At 41.5% G+C, this 15,148-nt stretch overlaps 4 protein-coding genes across 4 annotated transcripts in view; 1 reads left to right on the forward strand and 3 right to left on the reverse strand.

Moving 5' to 3' along the window:
* Nucleotides 1–15,148, reverse strand: part of LOC109398403 (uncharacterized) — a 698,553-nt gene that overhangs the window by 154,603 nt on the left and 528,802 nt on the right. The gene's annotated exons all lie outside the window — the stretch shown is intronic.
* LOC109622114 (ubiquinol-cytochrome-c reductase complex assembly factor 1) lies at nt 2,177–3,323 on the reverse strand. Its single transcript, XM_020076330.3, has 3 exons — nt 3,153–3,323; nt 2,378–3,079; nt 2,177–2,308 (listed from the first exon to the last, which is right to left on the reverse strand). Exons 1-3 carry the CDS (start codon nt 3,183–3,185, stop codon nt 2,219–2,221), a joined length of 825 nt encoding a protein of 274 aa, XP_019931889.2. The 5' UTR covers nt 3,186–3,323; the 3' UTR covers nt 2,177–2,218.
* On the forward strand, nt 3,496–10,746 carry LOC109419691 (activating signal cointegrator 1 complex subunit 1). Its single transcript, XM_029877617.2, has 4 exons — nt 3,496–3,767; nt 9,185–9,272; nt 9,347–9,772; nt 10,274–10,746. Exons 1-4 carry the CDS (start codon nt 3,647–3,649, stop codon nt 10,716–10,718), a joined length of 1,080 nt encoding a protein of 359 aa, XP_029733477.2. The 5' UTR covers nt 3,496–3,646; the 3' UTR covers nt 10,719–10,746.
* LOC109622112 (activated Cdc42 kinase-like) overlaps nt 11,142–15,148 on the reverse strand; it is a 30,325-nt gene continuing 26,318 nt past the window's right edge. Inside the window, exon 8 of the mRNA XM_062853885.1 lies at nt 11,142–11,754. Coding sequence (XP_062709869.1) covers nt 11,566–11,754 — 189 coding nt within the window. The 3' untranslated portion in view covers nt 11,142–11,565. The remainder of the gene's footprint in view (nt 11,755–15,148) is intronic.

Consider the following 15,148-nt stretch of genomic DNA (forward strand, 5'->3'; position numbering starts at 1 on the left):
GCATTGCTCGGCAGCATCATCGTCATGATGCGGGAATCATCATAACCAGCAGCAATCATCAGATTTCGTGTCTTTAGCATATAGTGTCTTTAGACCCCCCATTTGATTTCCATCTTATCTGTCACGCTGCCGACGGAGCCTATAGTGGACCCTCTTGAATGTGCCCTATAGTGGACCCTTTTGAGTGTTTACATTCATTAAATAGTTAAAATAATCGAATTTTGTGACCACTTGGCAATTTGTTTGTCAGGAGCTGCTGTGAAACAATGTAATTGATGTTCTCCCGGTGGAAGTTGCCTCGAATCAGTTGATTTGGGCATTCATATTTGGATTTATCTGTAGGGGGTCCACTATAGGCGCAGGGTCCATTACTAGCACACAACCCCTAAATTTAAAAACATTTTTATGCTTGTCATTACTGCAACCCGCCTTTCAGTGTATCAAAGAACACCAGGTAGAGAGAATCCTGCTTGCTGCCGGAATCCTGCTTGCTGCCGTCGGAGAGTTGCGTCAATCTTCTCCTGTATCCGATTAAGGATTACTTTGCAGAGGACTAGGAGACGGCATCCTATTTTTTCTCTATGGAGTTTGACAGGTTGGATTGTGCCTCCTTACGTGGAGCATAAATTTATACTCCAACCAAAATGTTCACCAACACAATCGTGAAAGAGGTATGTTTACCTTTTTACGAGGTATATCGGGTCAAAACGCTTATTTCAGATTAGATCGAGGATTAGATCTCAATAATGTGTTGAGTATGAAAAAGCGGAATTAATTAATAATTTTGAATTTTGAAGTGTCGGTGTTTAAATCAACTTCCTATTAGAGTACTAATTCTACACAGATCGAAAAAAGAGTGTAAAATTATGGGACATATGATGCACATGATTGGAGCGTGCGATTTCACAGAAGTTTACATGACATATCATGTAGAGTTCATTGAAATATCATGTAAACTTCCATTACATGTCATGTAATTCAGCATGACTCTGAGAGTTTACATGACATATAACACAAATTTACATGATATATCATGTAAACCATCATAACACTAAGTTTACATGATTAAAATGAAGTTTACATGACGTGTAAATCTCATTATTTTTATCTGTGTATGTGAAAAGACACACAATATTTCTTTTCGCAAACTTTCTTTGCCGAGGTGCGTTTTTATCTATTTGCTCCCGCTGCTGTATTGAGTGAATGTTAGTATTGGTGAGGTCTAGTTGCACACGATAAGCGGCAACAAAATCAGATCACCGTAGCAGCCCCGTGATAAATACACAGTAACATGATTCCCCGCCAATTATCGCATATACAGTCAGGTCACCCTTTTTTGGCACCTTTACTAAGGCGCCTTGTATCCACTCGGCCGGAAATGTCGTGGTTTTCCATATGCTGCGGAATAATTGATGCAGTAGTTGTGCGGATACTACGGGGTGACCTTTGAGCATCTCATCTGATATGCGATCGACCCCTGGGGCTCTGTTCGATTTCATGGTACGGATGACTGTTTCTATCTCCTGCACTGATGGAGCTTCGGTGTTGACACGAGTAATGCGTCGAACCCTTAGCGGATCTTGCTGAGGTGTTGATAGCGTGACCGACATTTGAAAAAGGTTTCCAAAGTGCTCGAACAAGCGTTTCAACTGGTCTGCCGGGTCGGCCAGTAACTGTCCAGACGTGTCTTTCACGGGCATCGTAGCATTCATCTTGGTCTCACTAAGGCGACATTTCATGACCTCGAAAATGTTTAAACGTTGTTGAAACGAATAAAATTAAATTTTGACGATTAATAAATATTATTTTCTGATAAATGTTTGGCTTATCTTGAATGTGTTTAGAAGTAAAGAGTTATGATGATTGAAATAAAAATAAAAATTTGAATTGGATGAATAATTTATCACAAAATAGGGTATTGGTTCCCTTATTAAGCATGTGGCTCCCATTTTCATCCTACGAAAAACAAAAGATCGAGGCGCTGTTTGTTTTGTTTCTTATTTTTGTATTTTTTGTTAGAAGTGAGCACCCATGAAAACAAAAAGAACGGAATCAATCGGTGCCATTATCGCTTGTTTTCGAATAGGATGAATATGGGAGCGTGAGATGACTGATGGCGCACATACCCCATTGAAGACTGTTTACATTCATTAAATTTATTCGAAACATGTTCGACTGATGTTATCATATGTATTTATTTACACGCCTTTCAAAAGCTCTAAGCAGATGGTTTTTCAAACAACGGTAACCACTTTATCTTTGGCTTTATAGCAAAATCATAGCGATTTGTCTCGTCCAACATGGCAACCTGGAACGAGTTCAACCGTATATTAGGTATTTAACTAATAATTTGTTTTAACACCTTCTAGTTACTCACCTGTTTTCTCACGTACTTCACCAGCACCTCGAGCTTCTCATAATCCTTGCAGTGACCGGAGAAGAACCGTCTCCACAGTGCCGAAGCCAGAGCCTTATCATCGAAGCTAATTCCCTCGTCGTAGGCAAGCAGCGCCGCCTGGAACTGTTCCGACAGCAGCTGTATTTGCGGCCGCACCACCGACGGATTGTGCGCCGACAGTTGCTTCGCTCGGGTCGTTACGTCGTTCCACATGGCCTCCACAATGCAATTGCGCAGGAACCGTCCGGCGTCGTCCTTCTCGGCGCCCTCGGCCATGGAGCGAACCAGCAGCATCCACACGTGCAGCTCCGTGATCAGGAACCAGGTGTTGAAGGTATCCGGCATTTCGAAATAGGTGAAGAACTCATTGTAGTCGACACTGTCCGCAACCGATTCGTACAGGATACAACTGGACATCCGCAGCCGAACACGGGAGTTGTCCAGCCAACCCATCTTTTTGATGAAGCGCTTGAAGAAGCCTTCCTTTCCCTCATCGGTGGCTGGTGCATGCGCTGGAAATGTATTCGGCGAACTGCTGGAGTATTGCGCCTGACGGAGAACTAGCGACGAGGTCACTTTCAATGGGTATCGATCTGTCTTGACTGTGCTGATAGTGGTCCAGTTGGATGAGGCGCGAATGGCAGTGTTTCGTAAAAGGCTATGAGCTAGGTCGAAGGAGAGCTACCGGGAGATAGAAAACGTAAACATTGATTCGAGAGCATGTACTCTAGACCCGCTTGATCAAATTACTTACCCCGGAGACTCTTCCGGATAGGGAACTCAGCATGGTTCGTTTTTCGGGTGATTAGCCTGTCGGTTCCAGCAAAGAGTTTGCAAAATAAGCCACAAATTCCTGACGATTTCCTGCGCACAAATCGGAACCGTATTTATTGCATTGCGTTATGTAAAACGGGAAAATTTGACGTTTTGATCGCCTGCGTTCTGCTGCGGTGCTGTGGTCAGGGGGAGGAAGATGCCAAACAGTAATGTAAACAAATCGTGGGTGGTGAAGTGGGGTTGGCTCTTGTTTGTTGAGTTGGGTGATTGATGGGGTAGAAAAGGGTGATGGGGTGGGTGGTAAAGCGGGTGGAAAGACTGACAGAGGTGACAGCAGTGTGTTGTTTTGTTCGCATAAGGTTTTACGTTTCACTGCGTAGAAATTCTAGTGCACTTTATTAAATAAAATTTAAACAGCAAAAGCTTACTAAAAGTTTCAACAAGTGAACAGTAAAGTATCTAATCGGTGGGATGGATGTGATGGCACCGCAGTTGATGTGGATTGGCACTCGGTGCTACCGGGTGAACCAAACGAGTCTGGATTTTGTGTGCGAACAGCCGGGCGAGGAAAGCAAACCCTACGTTGAAGAAGGTATGTCCGGTCGCGAGCGGTGATCAAAATTTACAAAGATCACTACCGGTAATGTATTACAACCTGAGATATGTGCATATCTCCAGAATGCGAAAGAAATATGGAATCTTACAAATGGTTAATAAATTTATAGTTCATTACTTCGGCAGAGTTGTTAATCAATACATTACAAAAGTCTATGTTTTTTTCACTTCATTATTTATTTCCACTTCATTCAATGTTTTTTTTTACAAAATCAAAAGTCTATGTATGTATAATTGTATGTTATAATGCTTGTATATTTATATGTTTATCTACTATTTCTATATTTATATGTATGTATGGATGTATAATATGTGTGTATGTTCCGGCATAACTATGGAATGCGTCAAGCAATTTCAATCAAATTTGGCATACACAATCCTTAGAATGTGGAGGTGGTTGTAGGGGTATTATAATTCAAGATAGCGGCCAAAACTCCAGAATGTAATATGTATGCTATTTAACGGTAATGCTGCTTTGGATACTATGAAATATGGGTATCTATCGATTGGGCTCGATGAGTAGAAGTTAAAAATCAATATTTAACGCCATTTTGAAATCCAACATGGCGGATCATATCCAAGATGGCGGCCACAAAAATTGGTAGTTTGAGCTATGATACCATGCAATATGGGTATCTATCAATCGGGATTGATGAGTAGAAGTTAAAAAACTATATTCGATGCCATTTCGAAATATATTTTTTACGGAATTCCTTCAGGGATTTCTGCCAGAATTGTTATAGAAAATCCTGAAAGGATTCTTTCATAAATTTTATCCAGCATTCTTTTATGGATTTCTGCTGGAATTACTTCACAGACTCATCCTACCCAAGGAACAATCACTCATTTAACTAACGTCGCAACGACAATATTGTTCGACATTGTACATATAGAACAACAATTTAACAATATCCAATCACAGCTTGTAATCAGGCGATATTAAAGTAAAACTGGAGAATTTGTTAAGCAATATTCTCGGCTACCGCGATACTAGCTTTACTGTCTGTAGAAACCTAGTTAAATCAGCACCTTATTAAACTTGTATTCAGTCATAATGACAAAAATGAATTTATATGCTGATACATTTTTGCTGATTCTGTTTCATTTTTTCTCATTTATAACACACCAACTTTTCTAAAAGTTTCCTTAATTTGAAAACTTACCGTCTGCGCCATCTTGGAATTGATAAAAGGGTTGCTCAGAGCGAAACATCTTTTCAAAGCAGTGAAAGGTTATTACACATTAGGATTTATGGAAGGTTTGAAAAGTTTTTGATAAAAAAAATGATTAGTGCTACAAACTTTGAAATTGAGCATGAGCATGAGCATAGATGACCGCACAATTCGTAGTTGCTACTCCGTGATTGACCAGAGCAATCGAAATTGCACAAGGAACCAATGAATAGGGATTGGGACTAGCTCACTATTCTCAATGTACACAGTTCGAGAGCTCTCAACTTTATTAAGGTCAATAACGGCGCCGGCCACGTCCTTACGGTCATCGAGGAAGGGAGGGAATGTTAGTAAGACAAACGTTGTTAAAAAGACCGCGAATCGCTGCATCTCCACGTTTGTCTCAGGAAGGATTTTTTGTTAGTAGGGTAAGGTAGGGTGGGGCGGGGCAAGATGGGTCGCGGGGCAAGATGGGTCAGTGCCATTTTCGGGCGCATTACTCATGTTTTGATTATGTTAATAATTTTGTTAGATGACCAGCATGAATATACAAAAGTTTGGGGCATTGATTGAAAAATTATTCACTCTCATTGGAAATACAAAATAAAATGGTTTTTTGCCATTTTTCTTATGCGATACATTCCATATATTCTCCATATAAACGGCCGCGGGGCAAGATGGGTCACCTTCAGTTTTGAACGTATTTTTGGAGCATTCAAAAGATATTTATTTTTTATTACAAGACTATCTCATAAATGACTTCAATCAAGCGGAATAAACGCTCAAAATTATAACATAAAATTATGATAATTTTTTAGTAAAAACATCGATTTTCAAGTCGCCTCAGGACCACTCAAATCGTAAAGTTTTTTATATTCCAAATAAATTTATAAAATGTTTACTAGTAGCTCTTGTTTACTCAGTATGGATATGGAGCATATTTGAATGCGGAACAAATCTTATATTTTGACGTTTTTCGTTGAGAAAATGTTAATTACTTAAAAGGTGACCCATCTTGCCCCGCACTTTTTTTACGGCACAAAATCGATCACTTTTTAAAACTGCTTGTTTAACATCATATTTTGTATTTAATGAACTTTTTATCGACTTTTAGCATAGCTAACTAGTGTATTAAAGAGTAGCGGGCGAATGCAAACCAACCCGATTTGTATTTACGAAGTTATGGTGATCCATCCTTATGCGACCCATCTTGCCCCGCCCCACCCTACATTGTCAGTCCGGGAGTCACCTATGGTTGGTGATATGATTTGACAATGGATCAATATACACAAACTGCCGTTTACAACCGACCACTTTTCGACGCAAAAACTAGTCAAAAAGAAAATTCTATCGCGCGTCTCCACTCCACTAGAGAGCAGAAACCTTTAGTCTATTCCACACAGAAATACACTGAACGCGACTCACTTGTCGGCGCCCGGATTTTTTTCCTCGATCGGCGAGCCCGAACTAACACTTTTCACTCTTTTGTGTAAATGCAAAAAAAAAAAGAAAAAAATATTTATTATAAAGTGTATTGGGAACTAGCGCCGACGGGAAGCGAAAAATTCGGAACCGACTCGATCCACGACGCGTCCACCGCACACTGAATTCAACCGCGTCGATTTTATGCTTTCTCGTTCACACTGCAGCGCGATGGAAAGCAAAAATTCGGAACCGACTCGACCCGCGACCGATTAGTGCTAAAAACTTTGAAATTGCTACGAAAATTAGCAAATGTTTAATTTTTTTTGCATCAGTGTGCAACAAATGGCATCTTAAATTTAATACTGAAAAACTGCTTTATTACCTGAGCTTGTTGTTCAATTGAAGGGTGATAATCGAACAAATAAATTAAAATTTCGTTTATGTAGCTCCCTATTAAGCCATTATTGAACTTAGCCATAATAGCCGAAGTAATTTAAATCAAAAGCATTTGTTCGACTTATATAAACAACAATAATCAGCTATTGAAAACTGTGGAATATAAGTTGTTTAACATGTAGAAAAAAATCTTATTCAGCTAACATTTAAGCTTACATAGACGTATCAAACAAACAAATTGCTGATTGTTGTTATAATTATACTTAAATCGTTGTTCGCGTAAGTGCTGAATATTCTATTATGGCTTATTTACAATGAAAATAATATCATTTTGGCATATTATTCCACATATATTTTTATTCAACTAAGATTGTTACAAATAAGCAATAATACAGCATGCATGCTTATCTATGACTTCAAATTGTTACTTGGGATAGTATACCTTCAAAGAGTTATGTCGAAATATATTCAGAAAATTCTAGTGGAATTATTTCAGGTATACGTGTTGGGATCCTTGCTGGCTTCTCGGGAGTTTTTATAGGCCTAGGCATTCCTCTCGCGATTTATACAGTAATTCCTCCCGGGATTTCTTCTGTGATTATTTAAACGAATCCTACCAAGCTTTCAGCCTGTCAGCATTTCGTACCAGATTCTTCTTCTCAGGATTCGTACCACATATGCCTCCCAGGATTCCTTCGTGGATTTCTACCGGAACTGCTTTAAAAATCTTAAATTTTTTCTTTCAAGTGTTTTAGTCAGCATTCTTCTAGGCATTACTGCTGAAGTTCCTTCAAATATCCCTTCCGGGAAATCGTAAAAGCTTCCTTTAGTTGTTCCTGCTACACAGTTAGAAAAAATCACCGACTTCGGTAATGTTTTACCGAAATCTCAATCGTTAAGTTTGTTTTACAGGAAAAAATCGGTAAAGGTAGCAACTTTTACCGAAGTTCGTCAGAGTTTGACAGATAAACGATAACATTTTACCGAAATTTGTTATTTTTTTACAGAATTTCGTTAAAAATTCATTACCGAACGCTCAGCGGTTGAGATTTCGTTAAAAATTACCGAACGCGATTGGCTGTGTAGGATTGCTCCAGGGATTCTAACTTGTATTCTTTCAAAGATTCCTGTTAATCTTGGGAATCTTGCAGGATTCGTTTAGGTATTCGTGCCAGGATTCCTGCCGGGGTTCCTAAAGATTCTTCCTGTTTGATATTCCTCCCGGGATTTCTTCAATTATTTTTTCAGGGAGTCCTGCCGAGCTTCCATCCGGTATTCCTTCCGTGATTTCCTTAAGGATCCTGTCAGTGATTCTAAACGTGATTTCATTTGTGACTTTCAGGAGTTCCTTCGAGTGAATTACAGCGTACACGCAGAACTCGATGTACACAGCGCAACGAGTAACTTTCACGCAGCGACCGAAAAGACAAAATAATTTTCACGCAGATTTGTGTAACACCGGATCAACACAAAAAATGTGCTGATCCGGTGTTACACAAATCTGCGTGAAAAATCTTTTGTCTTTTTGCTCCCTGCGTGAAAGTTACTCGTGCGCTGTGTTGTTTCATTTAAGGGTGTATGAGAGTGGGAGAGTAAGAGAAAAAAAGAGAAACAGGGAGAAATAGGCTTTTTTGATGCTCTTTGATATTTTGTAGCGGTGTTCGATAGAGAACCAATAAATTATGTTATCACATGAGTAAACTAAGCTAAACGAATAGCAATATAGAGTCAATATCATTTAGAACGAACAGCAGTATATTTCATTACTTGCATGCAATAATGCATTCAGATCACTCACGAATAAACCCAGTTTGCTCCGCGGAAGTTATCGTTCACTCACTTGGAGCGTACATAACTCATATCACCAAACATGCGCCAGGGTCCGTTGGGATTGAATAACATCTCCCGTCGGGATCACTTGTCGTTTCTTTTAAAATAATAAGACGTGAATGTAAAGAATTGAACCACCGACTAGTTACGCACCCGGAAGATCATGGATGCCCCCACAACCGACAATTCGCTTTTAGGAAAGGAAAAGGGACAGCACACTATTTTGCCGAGTTGGACGAAATAATATCAACTGCGGCAAGCAAGGGAGAACACTGTGAAATCGTAACCCTCGACATCACCAAAGCAAAGTGTTCACGAATTAGAAGTATAGACATACTCCTACTGTTTGGTTTTGACTACATTGAAATATATGGTTTATTTTCTTCTGTATCATTATTTTTATGATACAGAAACCCTTAGATGATTCATACATGTGGGGTCAGTGTACTTTACATTGTGAGCGAGAATTACTTAAGAAAGATTAATATTTTTTCAGAAACTGTTAGCGAATGTTACTTTAAAACTAACCATTTCATTTTTCTTTGCTTGTGCTATATTATTTTCTCTTCAGACCTTTACGAGGAAGATGATCGTGAACTTGACTACGATATTCAACAAATTGAAGGTGGCAAACTTCAGACATCCTTTCATGTTCCATCGTAAGTTGATACCTATACTTGTGGTCGCCAATTCGGTATCCAGACATTGCTAAACATCTTTTCTTGACCAACAGAGCCTTCTTTTCGATAATCATTGGCAACAAGGGAACGACCCGCCGCCGCATTGAAGCGGAAACCAAAACGCAGATCGTCGTACCGAAACAGGGCACCGAAGGGGATGTGGTCGTCAAGGGTACGTCCGCCAAAGCCGTAACCGCCTGTCGCCAACGTATCGAACTGATTGTACTGGCAGCACGTAACAAGCAGCATTTCACCCATTTCCTGTCGATCCCGATGACATCGGACGAGATCAAGTCGAACTATATTAAATTTCGGGAGAAGGTCCTCACCGAACTGCCCAGCGGATTCCATTTGGACGAATCACTGTTCCAGAAGCCGGAAAAGCTGCACCTGACGCTGTGCATGATGAGTCTGATGGACAACGTGGATCGGGCGCACGCGGCTCAGCTGCTGCAGGACTGCCGGGAGTCGATCATTAAGTAAGGCACCGTTTTTGTTATGTAAACTGCTTGCCATTTAGCTAGCATACAGTTGTTTGAAAGAAGTCATTATTTAGCATAACAGTTGTTTGGCATTGTTCCACATGAAAATTCTACGGTGCAGAATCATATGAAACCCAAGCAACATTTCGATGACACCAATGGATCGCCAAAATAACTAGAACGGCCGCTATGGAATAAACAGATAGCGCTACCGTAGCCTTGTGTGTTTGACATAACTCCACTGCTGTCACAATGCTAATGTCCATATACGGTGGCGCCTTTGTTTACATGCGGTGAATGATAGAAAAGTTTGCTTCATTGATCCATTAGTCTTGTAGAGGTTTTAAGAACCGTCATAAAATCTAATACCTTTTATTTTGGTTTTATGATGGTTTTAAGAACCTCTTCTATTCTACTTGACTAAATAATGTTACTTCGAAAAGGATATGCCAAACAGGGTAAGTCCACACAAAACTACAGAAAAGTCTTATTTCGCAGAATAACCCTGGCCGAATTTGGTCCCATCGAAGTGCACCTGCGCGGGTTGGCCTACATGAACGACGATCCCAGCTCGGTGGATGTCCTGTACGCAAAGGTGGAATCGGAACCGCTTCAGCGTATCGCCGACCAGCTGATGGAGTATTTCATCGCGAATGGGTTAATCAAGCGGGAGTACGACCACGTTAAGCTGCACGCAACGCTGATCAATTCGACCTTTGGCCGGCACAAGGCGCACAGCAGCGGCGATGAAGCAGGTGGCGATGACAAAAAGCATCACCGTCACCAGCGGCACCGCCGGGAGCGGTTCGATGCGACGGAAATTTTACGCGAGTTTGGCGATTTCGATTTCGGTGTGCAGACGGTTACCGAGATTCACCTGTCGCAGCGGTTTTCGACGGCGTGCAACGGGTTCTACGAGGCCACAGGTATGATTAAATTGTGAATAATGATTTGTTGCTGGTTTTGTTGCACTTGAAGATGTTTTGGAAATGGTGGAATTTCTCGAAATCCTTACGGCAGGGCTGAGGAGAAGAGATGTCTACAGACAGATTAGTGCAACGTGGTTAGACATCTACCAGTAGAAATCGCGCGTTCATTCGTTTTTGTGGTGTCCCAATCAGGGGATCGATGGTCGTAAAAAGTCTTTTCGAGATAATTTGGTGAGCTCGTTTCATATTACTATTAGCCGTTTCGGGAATGGCTTTTATTTTGTATTTAGGGGCCATTTATAAATCACGTAGCAGAACTATACCAGTTTAGATCAATCAATTAATTTAATCTAAACAGAGCTAATCTAAGGATTCCGTTCGATAGCTGCAAATCCGGCAGGGATATTTCTTTCTCTACATAGAAAACACATTGGTCGTAATATTAAAACATTTATAACATTCGAAAATGTACGAGTATATTCGACAAACGTTTGACTCTTAAGGACACTTAATTAACTATTTTGGCAATTATTCGAAGAATGTTGTAAAAAAACTGATAAAAATCGTTATTTTTGCTAAAAAAAACATGAAATGCAGCTGCACTGGAAATTGTTTCGTTTCAGAAATTTGAGCTTTACGTTTCTTTAGGATTTACAAGTATAACTGGTAAACTACACTGTATAAAGTAAACGAGCCTTAAAAAAACAAGATAAAAGAGAGGCTGCTATGGATAATACTTATTTGTTCTGTGTTGCACTGAGGGAAGACTTTTGGATTGGTTTGATTGATGCTGTTCGGTTGTTCGGTTTGGGTTGGATGGGAGTCACTGTCCAGTAGCGTAGTGATCAACGAGTTCAACGATTATTTGTGCGTTTTCAGTTTTAGTGCCGTGGTGTGAAGATCCCATTCGTAGTTTTCCAGCGCTTCGCGGCTTTCCTGTAGCGAAAGGTTACACGCGGAAAGGATGTTCTGCAGCTTGCACAGTTTGATGGCCTTGTGAATGTCCCAGTCGATAAAGTCCAGCGTTAGCAGACATTGTTCCGGTGGAATCTGTAAAGGTATGGCAGAATGTGAACTATGCAAATGCAACATAAACTGAATCGCGTGTTGTTTTTTAATAGTTTTTTGTTGTAATGTATTGTTCTATGTTTTACCCGAAGTGAGTAGTTCATGGCCTCTTATCAATTACTATTATCGCTACCTTCTCGAACTTGAAGACTACGAGCAACCTTGCGAAATATTGGTGGGAAATTTGATCGTAGCGTCTGTTCTCCAAGTTAAGAGAGCGGCTCACTATAGCATCTGTACGAGTACTAAAAAACTCGAAGATCTGCTATGCACTATGTTTCTTCGGAAAGTTAGGGGGTTGTGTCCTGCTCTGGAACGGAAAGGCAACAAGTGAGAAATACGAACCAAACCCATAGAACCGAATCCAGCGACGAAAAATGATTGAAAGATCGAACGACGCAGCTCAAAAGCTGCGTAACGTAGAAGTGGCTCAAGACTACGCGCAGCAGTTAGCGGTGGCCCTACCAACGAAAGAGCAGCTTGGCGCAGCTACACTTGAAGATGACTGGAGAGACATCCGATCCACCATAGGTAGTACCTCGGCTGCAGCACTAGGCTTCGCAACTCCGAATCACAGAAACGACTGGTACGACGGTGAATGTGAAAAGTTGAAAAACGAGAAGAATGCAACATGGGCGAGAATGTTATAACACCGTACGAGGGCGAATGAGGCACGTTATAGACAGGCGCGGAGCAGGCAGAATTCAGTCTTCCGAAGAAAGGAGCGCCAGCAGCACGAACGAGATCGCGAAGCGTTGGAAGAGCTGTACCGCACTAAGGACACGGAAGTTCTACGAGAAGCTGAGCTAAACCGCTCGCGCAGAGGCTTTGTGCCACAAGCCGACATGTGTTGAGACAATCACGAGAATCTTCTCACGAGCGAGTGAAAGGTGATTCGATACTCGAGAGGTGTCGGCAGCATTACGATGAGCACCTCAATGGCGACGTTGCAAGCACCGAAGGTGGCGTGGTAACTGATCTAGGAGTACGTGCGCCGGACGAAAGATTTCCGGCCCCTAACCTAGAAAAGATTGAGGAGGAGGTTGGCCGGTTGAAAAACAACAAAGCCGCTGGAGCAGATAAACTACCGAGCGAGCTTCTAAAATACAATGAAGAAGCACTGGTACTACACTGGGTCTATACCAAGATTTGGGAGGAGGAAGTATTACCGGAGGAATGGATGGAAGGTATTGTGTGTCCCACCTACAAAAAGGGCGACAAATTAGATTGCGGGAACTATCGCGCGATCACACTACTGAGCGCTGCCTAAAAGATACTCTCCCAAATTTTATGCCGCCGTCTATCACCGATTGCAAGAGAATTTGTGGGGCAATAACATGCTGGACTCATGGGTGAACGCGCTTCAACGGACCAGAAGTTCGCCATCCGCCAGGTGTTGCAGAAATGCCGCGAATACAACGTGCCCACGCATCACTTGTTCATCGATTTCAAATTGGCGTATGATACAATCGATCGAGACCATCTATGGCAGATTATGCATGAATACGGATTCCCGGATAAACTTATACGATTGACCAAGGGACGATGGATCGAGTGATGTGGGACTACTACGAAAGGCCGAATCACGAAAGGCCGAATCACAAAAGGCCGAAGGCACGAAAGGCCGAAGGTAACAAAAGGCCGAATCACTAAAGGCCGAAGGGAACGAAAGGCCGAAGGTAACAAAAGGCCGAAGGTAACGAAAGGCCGAATGTAACGAAATGCCGAATGAAACGAAAGGCCGAATGTAACGAAAGGCCTAATTACAAAAGTAGTCATTCAACTCTTGTCTACAAATGAGACATGTATACACACCAAAAATCGATTGAGAGTTTCAGCAAAATTTTGCTGAATTTTGCCGAGCTGAAGGTTTCAGTAAACATTTTGCTGAAATTCAGCAAAATTTTGCTGATTTGTTCAGTAAACTCTGCTGATCACCAGTAACGTTTTGCTGAAATTCAGCAAACTTTGCCGAAAGTTCAGCAAAAAATTTTGCTGAACCCTTCAGCTCGGCAAAATTCAGCAAAATATTGCTGAAAGCGTTTGGTGTGTAGTGATATTACAGAACTTGGCATAATATGCTTTTAACGGCAGCACATAATGATAGAAAGGGCAAATAGCTGGCCGAACAACTACGTTTGCTATATATCGGGGAAACGCTTGCTGTCCGCACTCGCTAACGCTCGTCGGACCTAAAAAAAGATAACAACTTCTGTTCGCATTATACCTAGCATACTATTGAAACTACTGTTTTGCTGGAATTCGAATCGATGCAATTACGGTGCATCAGATATCGGATACTTCGGCGGCCTTCTGCCGCCTCAGTTCCTCAATCCTCCATGCGGCATTTATATACATTTGACATTGGAGTGGAACTACTAAAAATTTACAACTATTCAATTTGAGGTTATAAACTACTTAAGGACAGACTTGTTAGAATCCCAAAATGGCCGCCACAATGGCCGACTTTGGCACCTACTCACGATTTCGAGCGCACACATCTCTTCGTGAACAAAACCAGCGCATCTGATCTTCTTATTTTAAGCTTATTACAAGTGAGCAAGAGCAGAATAATCAAATGCACTGTTATTTGAAGCTTGCTTCTTGCGATTTGTGCGTTTGAAGTTCTGATGCACTTTTGAAGCGGGATTTCAAGACGTTTGCCCCTAAACAATCCCTATATACATTTTTTTAAGTAATAGAGCATTTAACTAAACGGAAATCGAGTTAATATGCGTCTTTCGTCATTCGGCCTTTCGTTACTTTCAGCCTTTTGTTAAATTCGGCCTTTCGTTACCTTCGGCCTTCCGTTACCTTCGGCCTTTTGTTACATTCGGCCTTTCGTGATTCGGCCTTTTGTGCTTTCGGCCTTTTGTGGTAGTTACACTGGTTTCGGCCTTTTGCGATTCGGCCTTTCGTGGTTCGGCCTTTCGTGTTTCGGTCTTCTGTGTTAATCCCAGTGATGTGCGTAGTACGAGTATCAGGGACACAAAGGGCTCCAGGGAGGAATCTCCGCGCCCGACACCCCGAATTTATATCGACGGTGTTGAAATCGAGGCGGTTGAAGTATTCTTGTATTTGGGCTCACTGGTGACCGCCGACAATGACACCAGCAAAGAAATTCAGAGGCGCATTGTACGCATTAAAGAAATCGAGCTTACTTTGGACTTCGCAGAATTCTACGATCGAACAAAGTTCGCCGTCACACGAAGTTAACTATCTATAAAACGCTTATTAGACCGGTAAAGTCCTCTATGGGCCCTACGTGCAGAACACCAACGCGCCCTTGGAGTTTTCGAACGGAAGGTGTTGCGCACGGTGGGGTGCTGTTGGAAGACGGGACTTGGAGAAGGCGAATGAACCACGAGCTGCATCA

The sequence above is a fragment of the Aedes albopictus genome, chromosome 2 (assembly GCF_035046485.1).
Source record: "Aedes albopictus strain Foshan chromosome 2, AalbF5, whole genome shotgun sequence".
Classification (NCBI taxonomy): Eukaryota; Metazoa; Arthropoda; class Insecta; order Diptera; family Culicidae; genus Aedes; species Aedes albopictus.

Excerpts from the sequence above, each read along its gene's own strand:
- LOC109622114 (XM_020076330.3), bottom strand. The coding sequence starts at position 3,185 with ATGCTGAGTTCCCTATCCGGAAGAGTCTCCGGG. Across the intron at positions 3,080-3,152 it reads TATCCGGAAGAGTCTCCGGG|CTCTCCTTCGACCTAGCTCA; the intron begins GTAAGTAATTTG and ends ATCTCCCGGTAG. Across the intron at positions 2,309-2,377 it reads TGAAGTACGTGAGAAAACAG|GTTGCCATGTTGGACGAGAC; the intron begins GTGAGTAACTAG and ends AACTCGTTCCAG.
- LOC109419691 (XM_029877617.2), top strand. The coding sequence starts at position 3,647 with ATGGATGTGATGGCACCGCAGTTGATGTGGATTGGCACTCGGTGCTAC. Across the intron at positions 3,768-9,184 it reads CAAACCCTACGTTGAAGAAG|ACCTTTACGAGGAAGATGAT; the intron begins GTATGTCCGGTC and ends TTTTCTCTTCAG. Across the intron at positions 9,773-10,273 it reads TGCCGGGAGTCGATCATTAA|AATAACCCTGGCCGAATTTG; the intron begins GTAAGGCACCGT and ends CTTATTTCGCAG.